Source organism: Micromesistius poutassou (assembly GCF_964030765.1).
Source record: "Micromesistius poutassou genome assembly, chromosome: 16".
NCBI lineage: Eukaryota > Metazoa > Chordata > Actinopteri > Gadiformes > Gadidae > Micromesistius > Micromesistius poutassou.
This window is the reverse complement of record NC_140286.1, coordinates 10,408,427-10,419,183: the sequence shown is the minus strand read 5'-3', so window position 1 is coordinate 10,419,183 and position 10,757 is coordinate 10,408,427. Positions and strand designations below refer to the sequence as shown.

The following is a 10,757-nucleotide window of genomic DNA, read 5'->3' as shown; positions in this document are numbered from 1 at the left end:
TCCCAGCCCGGAGGCATCTGGGATCGAACACTGATGTCGGCAGGCTCTGCCCTTTTCTGCCCTCTCTTTTACAATCTTATCTACAGCACTTTTAATAACCCTAACCCTAACCCAACATCTGCATCTTGTAAAAGTCATTATCTCGAACCAAACTTCCTCGATTTCAGCTAAAGAACTTGTCAGTGTATTTGAAACCCTTTTTGTTAGTTTGACTCTATGCCGGGCCTAGCCTTCCCAAGGGGGAAGGCCATGCAGAGTCTAGAGTCTCTGAACAAGTGAGTCTTGTTCAGAGTTCAGGACAAACACACCTGTTGTTCCTGAGGTCTCTCCCTGTAATGTAAGCGAGTAGTGGTTTGGATTATAAAGTATAGTAGTCATCCCACTGAGGCCTACCTGCTTCCAGGTCATCCTCGTCTATCTCCGGTGTGCCGTAACTGCGGCTCAGCGACTCCTGCACCTCGCCCGCATCCTCCATCATGTCCTCCAGCTGGTCCTGGAGGTCCTGGAGACACACACACACACACACACACACACACACACAATCATGATCATGACATGGTGACATAATAGTTGTCACTCACTATTGTTCTGTGACAATAAATCATTTGATACATTTTCTACTGCTCGTTTGAGAATGAAGTATTTTGAGTTTGAATGCTTTGTAGAGAAATGTGGATAGCTTTTGTTTATGTGTCAGCAGTGGTGTATTTGAAAAACATCAGCTGAAAGAAAGGGGTCCATTACACCGACGTACTTCAATCTGATCCAGTTTGACGTCCTTGTAAGCCCTTTTCATCTCCTTAGCGCCAATCTTCATGGCTTCCACCTGAATAAAAAAACACAGACTATGTTGCAGAAACAAGGATTTTTAACAGATGAAATCGATGGGACATTAAACATGATGCCTAGTTCGAATAACCTCGAACAGGTCATGTTGGCAGCCTAAATCTTAAAAACTAAAATTGTTAAATCCTAAATAGTGGAGATAAAGTCAGCTGCAGAATTATTTGGTGTGAAACTGAACTTATTTAGTTGCATACATTGTCCTATAACCTGCTTCCCCCACTAGTTATTGAACATTCAGTAGGTCACATTGTGCCTTCATAGTATTCACCTCACTTATATATGTCACCTTAATAAATATGGTTGGACATTTTATCACATAAATATGTCTATTTTCTGTCTATTTATTTTCAGACGAAAATAAGATGCAATGTAAGATATAAAACAGTTTTGATCTCCAATGGGGTTGTTCTGACAACAGACCTAGTACTGTGTGTTGGCCTTTTGGCAAAAGCGTTACCGTGGTTTTGGTGTCTTTCAGTGACTGGATAGTGTAGTTTGCCTGCTCCATGTTGAACGACTGCTGTGCTAGCTGATCCCGCTGGCCTTCATACCTGCCAAAGAATGATATGTTGACTATCATGAATGCCATGAAATATTAAAAAGCAAATAAAAATCGAAACAATATTTACACATAACATAAACATTCAATTGACGTTGGTTTTGATCACGAGACAATTAGCATATTTTAATTCAGCAAGATTACTTACATTCTCTTCTGTTTCAGTACTCTCAATGCCTTCTGTTTCACCATATTCTATAAACAGGAGGGGACGAATTGTCAAACGAATAATGTTGGGATTATTAACGTGTTAACTATTGTGTGATAGTAATTGTATTATAATAGCACACAGCACTTTTGATATATCGATACAGGATAATAGATCTACCTTTGAGGGTCCATCTCTCATCTTTTTCATTTGATCTTTGTACTTCAATAGTTCTGCATCCAGCCTGGCAGTCTTTTTATCGATCGACTCAGCCCTGGCGTCCACCTATGCGAGGGGGATGATGATATTTGATTGTTTCAACAAGAGAGGGAGAGAACAATAAAGAGCAAGTTCTGTAAATCAGAGCCACCATTAATGTCATCCAATCAAGATCCCCCACAGACTTTATCTTTATATTTTCACAGTCGTGGGAATGATGCATCTATAACACCCTTTCTGTGCCATACACCCTCCTGTCTTTAAACCTCCGCTTTTCCAGATAATTTAAATAGATGATAGTCGAGGCAGGATGCGATCAAGAGAGGAAAATTCGAGAAGAAAACAACAATGGATTAACTGCAATTACAACCATATAATACTCACATTCCCAATGCAGTCCGATAGATTTGGAGGAGCATCTTTTCCCTTACTCCGTCCAAATATCCTGTTCATTTTGAAAACGTGAAAATGACCGAAACGTTTTAGATTTTCCTTTGAAAATAAAGGAGCATCAGATCTAAATGGCTCTTCTTCCAAGAAAACACCCGGAAGCAATGATGACAGCGAAAATTACTCCATTGGTTGGCATGATTGTCTGTAACCAATGATCATACAGATGAGGTGGCCCTCTTGTGGTAGAGATAGGAATTGCACTTCTTATTGACATTGTCTTTGTCCCGTTAGCTTTAATTGATTCCTTTGGTCTTTGTTGCCTTTGCGGATAATGAAAGGATGTGTTGCCTCCTTGTCAGAGTTAGGAAACATTTTTTTAGGACAAACTGACCGAATAATAAGAAGAAGAAGAAGAAGAAGAAGAAGAAGAAAAAAAAAATATATATATATATATATATATATATATATATATATATATATATATATATATATATATATATAATAAAAATATAAATAAATAAATAAATATAAATAATTATTATTATAATTATTATAATTATAGTAGCTGAAAATATTAGCTAAGTACTAACAGTCGGAGCCGGTTTGCCTCAGGTATATATGAATTAATAATGATTCAATTTTATTCCTATTATAGTTTTACGGTACGGGCACACCCAAAATACGCCACCACACACACACACACACACACACACACACACACACACACACACACACACACACACACACACACACATGGACGCAGAAAAAATACTGCCTCCGGCACCACTGCATAAACAAGTGGAAAACCGCTGTTGCCAAAAACCCAATTATGGTGAGGACAATCTGCGATGAATGCTCCAACAGCCGTCTAGCGTCTGAGAGGCAAATGCTAACGAACATTTTGATACAAGGCCACTGACAAAAGTCTCCGCATCCTCGACGGCCTCCAAGCTCCACGGGCCTCTGGCTCCAGCCATTGTGTTTCACCATGGAAACACTCCCTCTCTGTATCCAGAGGGAGAGACGCACGGCCTTCAGCCAAGGCTGTGCCTGATCAAACACAACTCATGTAAGGATACAGGTTGTAGGTGGCTGTGGGCCATGCAATGTTGATGGTGGAGTCCGCATTTCTCACAGTGTGTCATTAATATTTAATACCCATACCAGTATTCTCTTTCCCAGTAAGAAATATTACACTCGCTGCTATTCGGTTTTTCATGGCTTTTTATTGAGTGCATCTCAACCCAACTGTTACAGTATACAGCGGTAAAAAGTACAAAATGGATGCAGACAGGAAAGCATGAGGAAAGGCAGAAAGTGATGAGGAAGAGTGTTGTCTTTCTTGTTTTGTGGATGTATTAGGGTTGGAATAACACGCCACCGAAGCTTTGCAGTTGTGCTATTTGCACGCATGGTTGAATGTCGCGTTCACATCGCCATCACGTTTGTCTTTTGTAGATGTGGTAGGTTTTCATGCACAAAGATACCAATTTTTGTAAACATATAACTTGATATCATATTTATTTAACAACACATAATAACACAATGATATTCTAAGAATGAGGCACACAAACAAGGCCTTAATATTTAATAGGTTCATCAATATAATTTTTTTGAAGAGATAAGAATATGTTTTGAATGGTATTCTACATTTATAACACAACCCTATTCTTAACATCACATCAACATCACATTACAAGAAGCAATTAAGTCATGGTCAACTTTTTCCATGTGAAAATGGGACGATACTTGTTATGAAACCCAACCATAACTGTATATATTCATCAAACTGTAACTGTACTGTACCTAAAAGTCAGTAACATTTTACCACAAACAAATATTGACATTGAAAAACAAATTACAGCGGACATTGGACAGGATTAACAGTTCAACACTGCCTCAGAGACCCTCTATCAAGTTTTGAAAATCCCAAAATTTTTAATAATAGTTCTTTATTGAGTGTAAAATATCAACTTGGATTGTCAATTGTTTATCATCCTTCAGCAGATGGAAATGGATGTCTGTAGATAGGAGCTACATATTGAAGGTGAGAGATGCTGTGTTCCCCACATTGTTTTAAATGCGTTGCTGCCCTGTCGTTCTTCCCACAATTATATACACTTACTGAATGCTATTAAAGTGACATATACAGTATACTTATGCAAGCAGTACAAGTATTCATCCCGTTAAAACCCTCGTTGGACTTGATTCTTTCAATGTTGCTTTCTATTTACTTACGATCTTTGGCACCCACCTGATAAATTATATTTTAGTATATGTTTATGTATGTGTATATTTGTATATGAATAAATAAAAAAGACTGTGCAATTAACGTCAATCATGTTATAGAACATCACACTCTGAATATGATGAGTGGCTACATTCTACTAGCAGCATGGGCGGGTCCAGGTCATTGGACAAGGGGCTTAACGTCCTGCAGGGCACCTCAGGATCTCAAGAACCCTTGACTTCATTGCAGCCCTCTAGTGGTCAGACTGCAGTGGTCTGGCCCCCAGCTCTCTAGTGGTCAGACTGCAGTGGTCTGGCCCCCAGCTCTCTAGTGGTCAGACTGCATTGGTCTGGCCCCCAGCCCTCTAGTGGTCGGACTGCGGTGGTCTAACCCCCAGCCCTCTAGTGGTCAGACTGCGGTGGTCTGCGTCGTGCCCGGGTCGTTCGAGAAGTCCTCCCCATGCTGGTCATGGGTGACGGACATCTCCACAGCTAGTCATACGGGACGCCCCTGCCTCCTGTCGCCACGGTTACCGGCGGGGCAGGAGTGCTCTCTGAGCGTGCTGCGGACGCGGCCGCTGCCCCCGCTGGCGCCGCTGAACCCGTCCCGGCCCCGCCCCAGGCCCCAGGCTCCGGGCACGCAGCAGAAGTCCCTGAAGCACCTCTTGAAGTTCTCGTCCAGGAAGGCGTAGAGGATGGGGTTGAGGCTGCTGTTGGTGTAGCCCAGCACCACGCAGAAGAAGTAGGCCGCCATCACCGCCGTGGTCTCGGGCACGGAGGGCACCAGCACCTTGACCAGGATGAAGATGTGGATGGGGGTCCAGCACACCACGAACACCGCCACCACCACCAGCACCAGCCGCGCGATGCGCCGCAGGTTGCGGTCCTTCTCGCGCGAGCCCGACAGCATGCGCACGCTCTTCAGTCGCCGCAGCATCAGCGTGTAGCAGACGCTGATGACCACCAGCGGCACCACAAAGGCGAACACGAACACGCAGACCTTCATCAGGGTGTCCCAATAGGAGTAGGGCTCGGGGAACTGTAGGGCACACTCGGTGTTGCCTGCGGTGTGTCGGGGAGGGACGTGGATTACAACCCGTTTCTGCACTCGCTGGAATAAGGTTCTTGCACATTGCCCCAAACAACCGACCTTAGAATGTATAGGCCAACACCGATTTGGACCTGTTCCCCAACTAAACACTTTCATCCGACAACAACCAACAACTGGCATGGCACACTGGCCTTGTGTTGTGTCTGCCGTTGGTTGGGGCACTATAAGTAGGTCCCTATGGACATACACAAAAGTAGTAACAGAACAGTAGCAAGATCACTGCATCTTTAAAGTCGCCTATGAATTTTCCAAGCACCCGGACTTCTATGTATAACCAAGATATTGATCAATCAATCCAAAATCTCTTTCTCAGATTGCTGAGTGTGTGTGGTTGATGGCTGGTTTAAGCAGTCTCCCTATCCTGACTCCTGTCCTGACTCCTGTCCTGACTCCTGTCCTGACTCCTGTCCACACCGATATGATTCTGGGTGAGGCTGCACACCTGTGGTGCAGCAGACAGATGCTCCGGAAAAACTGCTCTTTCTTGTTAGCATTCACTACCAGCTCGGCTATTAACATCTTGACAACCTTTAAATAAAGGGAGTTTTACCAATATCTACCTGTCCCCTGTGTTTTTAAATGTTGAGAAGATCTGATTCGGATTCCTTCTTAGAATATAACACTTTTTCCCTCTAGCCTTTTCACAGAGAATGCTTTCACACCATCTTGTCAAACACCTGCCAAGATTTTTGAACTTTGCTCTCAACTACACACACCTCTGAAAGTGAGATAATGCCAATCCTTGCCGATGCATGCTACTATACATCATGTTAGGTTTACAATTTTATTTTTCACGATCGGAAATGTGCTTTTGGCATCACTTATAAGAGACATCTTGAGTACATTACACCACAACACACATAAACACATAAACCATTGCAGCAGTTGGATTGCAGCAGTCGATCCGGAGGTATTTAAAGGTGTTCTAGGTGTAGGACGTAGTTTAGTAGAATTTGAATTTATTATTTGGGTGTAATTTGTTAGAACACATATGCAGACTTAATATCATTTGCCCTGCGTCTTTCGTAGCCAATTTAAATTCTAGACAGCTCCTGCTTCATTTCTAACCAATCAGAGCACTACGGCACTCCACAAAGCGAGTGCATTTGTTTTCAAACGACCAATGAGTTGAGCTGATGATCACACTGCCAGGGGAGGCGGGGGGTGGGGAGGGGAGGGTGGGGGGGGGGGGGCTGAGGGGTGGGGAAAGGGGAAGGGGGTGGGGCTCACCGTTATGGGTCTGCGTGCTGCCCAGGATCATGGCGGGGATGCCGGCGGTGGAGGACAGCGCCCAGATGACCACGTTGATGAGCTTGGCCTTGAGCGGCGTGCGGAAGTCCAGCGCTTTGACAGGGTGGCACACGGCCACGTAGCGGTCCACACTCATCATGGTGAGCGTGAGGATGCTGGTGAACATGTTGTAGTAGTCGATGGAGATGAACACCTTGCAGAGCACGCGGCCGAAGGGCCAGGAGTGCAGCAGGTAGTCGGTGATCTGGAAGGGCATGGTGGTGGTGACCAGCGCGTCGGCCACCGCCAGGTTGAAGATGTAGATGTTGGTGGCCGTCTTCATCTTGGTGTATCTGTGTGCAAAGGGGGGAGGAGGGGGAGGGGAGGGGAGGGAGGGAGGGAGAGACCATGGTGCGAAAGGGTAGAGTCGGCACGCTGTGTATCACGGCTCCCCAAAGGTGTTTACTTTCCGATCCCATTGGATCCGGTCACTGAACGTGATCCCGAATGGGGATTGAATCATTGACGTTGTTTTAAACGGGGATTTAAAACACCTAAGGAGCAGTGTACCGTCCTAAGGCTGATCTCTTCTTCTTCTCCCTCACTTGTCTGACGACCGCATAACTCTGGATATGTGTGGATCTATCTACCTTCCACACCCAGAAGAGACTGGGAGGCAGTAAAAAGAGCCAGTGGAGGGAGGAGGGGACGTTTGTTTTACTGAGAAGAGGGAACGACATGTCGAGATAATGGCCGCCAATTAGGCGATTGCATGTGATCCTTGCAGGGGGGATAACACAGGTGGTCACACACATCCCATGTGTGTGTGTGTGTGTGCATGCATGCATGGCTCACACGGTGAGACACATGCATGCATGCACACACACATGGTGTGCACACATGCAAAAACAGGATGAGGTCAGTGATGCCTCCGATCAAATGAGAGGAGAGAACGTACAGATGGCTGGATTTCTGTGTTTATGTCAGTTTCAGATATATATATATATTTTTTTTATTTTTTTATTTTTTTATTTTTTTATTTTGGTTGTAACTATATAGGGCTAACATAACATATACATAACATATATAAATAGACGCATTAATAAAATCCACTCACCTAATGATGACATACATCACCAGGCAGTTGCCCACCAAGCCCACCACGAACACTATGGAGTACACCGCGGCTATGATGGTGATGATGGGGGACGTGAAGTCCGGCTCGGCGTCCCACGTCTCGTTGGCCGTGTGGTTGAACAACATCTCGTCCGAGAAGTCGGGCTGCCAAGTTAAGTTGAGTCCGCACTCCTCGGGGCGGACGGACACCGAGCGACACCTGTCCTCTTTGAAGATGTGCACGACGTCGCTGTCCATGGTGGTGCTCGTGGAGGGGCGCGAGGTGTGACTCCTGCGGTGGGACACGTCTGAAGCACACGGGCGAGCTCTACAATACTACACGTGCGGAAAATGACAGCTTAGCATTTGAACTGATATGAGCGATGTTTTCAAACTCAATAGCGCACAGATATGTCAAGAAAATACAGTTAAATCATAAATAAATAAATCTTACACGCGCCTTTTTTTTTCCAACCAGTTGCGTCGTAGATGGGAAAAGTTAACACAAGTCAAATACAATAGCACGTCCTCATTAAAATATAGGGTATTTTATCGTATGAAAAACCCGTTTAAATATGAAACATCCAGAAGAAATTCGTCAAGCAGGAGAACGAGAAGAATCGTCCCTGTCTCTGTTGGCGCCGCTGCTGCGCACCTTGAGGGCGCGCGCGCCCGGAAACCTTGAGTGACATCAGTGTGTGTAGCAGACCCGGTCCTCATTCTGCCGGAGTGTAGCACCACTAATGAGTACCACAGGTCTCTCTGGAGAGGACTCGTCCGGCCCATCAAACACGTCTCTCATACTCTCATATTCTTGACTTCTTCATATTCCCCACCACAGGCTACTGCGCATTGAATGTGTAACATGTCTTTTGAGAGAGAGTCTTCTAATTGCACGGGTGATGCTGTATTCAGCATGGGTAACGAGACCGACACTAACTTTTCTCCATTGTGGAACAATGTGTGTTTATCGCACACATCCACACCAAGAAGGACTACTGTTTCATTTTTTACTTCTAGCTTAGCACTTGAAAAACAAATGGGATGATTATATGCATTGTCTTTTAGAATCTAGATGCCGTGTTGCTTAGAAACCCACGGTGGACAGATGTTGTGGGGCTGGTGTAATTCTCTTGTGCATGCGTTAAAATACCAGATGTTTGAAATGTTTGATTCCAGATCTTTACATGTTTAAACTGCCCAGAGTTTTTTTTCAATATCTTTTTTCCAGATGTTAAATGATTGGGTCGAAAACATAAAGATAATAGACACAGCTTTAATCATTTTGTAGTTGATAGATTGCTGATAGTGTGTTCCTGACATCTGAAGAGGGTTAAGTAAAATACCTTGATACTGATTGTTGATTTCAGAAATTCGGTGAAGTCGTGAAAAACAAACACTTTTCCTCAGCTAATGCAATTTATATTTTAACTGACGCTGCTTTAAAGGGTAATAACTATCCAACATAAGCGTGGATTATTTCCATAAATATGATTAAAATATTATTTTCGTAGGCTATATGCCTTGCTATCTTCACCTGTAAAATGTAAAGCAGAGGAAATCTCATGACCTGACAAACTAAGATTGTTGGAAAGTGAGGAAAAAAAGAATAGAGTGAAAAGTCGAGGAGATGGTGTGAAAAAAGGAAATGAAATGTAAAGAAAATGTTGTTGATTTGGATTCAAACCAAGCCCACAGGTGTCTCCATAGCAACGTGATACGCCCCATACTTGCAACCTGGTTTGATATGTATTTACATCATCTATGTGCAGAGGTACAGTCTCTGTAGAAAATCAGGGTGTAAACATCTTTGGAAATGACTACAATTACTGGTTAGAGACTGAGAGATGCTTACCAGAGGCGAGAACCTTTGCTGTTGAGTGGATTGAGTGTGTGTGCGTGTGCGTGTGCGAGTGCGCGTGCATATGTGCGTGCGTGCGTGTGTGTGTGTGTGTGTGTGTGTGTGTGGATAGTTAGATTGACATTCACATCTGGAGGGCAAACCTCTTTTATTGACTCACGCAGCCCAAGACTATTGATGGATTGCCTCAGCAGCAGCAAACAATGCTGCTGCTACGCAGTGCGCCTGTGTGATGATGCCATTGTCCTCCTGCCATACCATAGTTTATCATTGTGTGCACAGTGCACGCATGCATGCACGTGCACAAATACACGCACACACACACACACACACACACACATCTTAACTTCTTTATTTATGTCCGCAATTCATAATAAATGTACATAGGGACATAAATGTTACAGATACAAAACATTGCTCGGGCATGATCCAGCTATGTGGGTCTGATGACAGTTCAAACAGCAGATCTTTATGGATACACACAACACCTTCTCCTCCAAATGTGGCGACTTCCAATAATGGAGGATTTTGTAGATCCTACCGCTTGATAAGGCTTGTTTGTGCGCTGTTTTGATGGTCGACATTAAACACATTATCAAGATTGTTTTCTGAAGCAAATGCATATGCATATGTATACGCACACACCTGTTCGATTCACAATGCACTTTACACCTAACTGTACACCAACAGGGGAGTAGTTCCTGATGGTACGGCCGCGTGATTCTCCTCTCCATCATTAGTCCCTATTTTGATAGTCACTATGGAAACACACTGCGCGTTGCCCATGGCCACAAGAGCAGAAAGGGATTCAGTAAATTTTGAAAGTCATGAATATTCCTTTTAGAATATGGAGCCCTTACTTGTAGGACTTGACCATGGGCGATTAAACCTGTGAATGGCAATCAACTCATTAGACCACATTAGACCGAGGAATAACATGGACTCCACCAAGTCTGGACAAAAATATATTACATATCCTTCATCACGTAAATCCTGGTTCAAACTGCCAAGTCAGAATTACATTGTTTCTGAGCGCCAACAGTAA

General features: G+C 43.9%; 2 protein-coding genes across 2 annotated transcripts in view; both read right to left on the bottom strand.

Annotated features, from left to right (window-relative positions):
- The window catches only part of chmp5a (charged multivesicular body protein 5a), a 3,376-nt gene extending 1,011 nt beyond the window's left edge, over positions 1-2,365 (bottom strand). The window contains exons 1-6 of the mRNA XM_084481600.1: positions 2,157-2,365; positions 1,734-1,838; positions 1,554-1,600; positions 1,304-1,397; positions 755-826; positions 309-502 (exon numbers count right to left, since the gene is read on the bottom strand). Coding sequence (XP_084337726.1) covers positions 359-502; positions 755-826; positions 1,304-1,397; positions 1,554-1,600; positions 1,734-1,838; positions 2,157-2,225 — 531 coding nt within the window. The 5' untranslated portion in view covers positions 2,226-2,365 and the 3' untranslated portion in view covers positions 309-358. The remainder of the gene's footprint in view (positions 1-308; positions 503-754; positions 827-1,303; positions 1,398-1,553; positions 1,601-1,733; positions 1,839-2,156) is intronic.
- A 2,525-nt stretch (positions 2,366-4,890) lies between these two features.
- On the bottom strand, positions 4,891-8,109 carry oprk1 (opioid receptor, kappa 1; the record flags this gene model as incomplete). The annotated part of the gene is made up of 3 exons (XM_084480883.1): positions 4,891-5,456; positions 6,736-7,088; positions 7,853-8,109. 3 exons carry the CDS (start codon positions 8,107-8,109, stop codon positions 4,891-4,893), a joined length of 1,176 nt encoding a protein of 391 aa, XP_084337009.1.
- Positions 8,110-10,757: the final 2,648 nt, after the last annotated feature.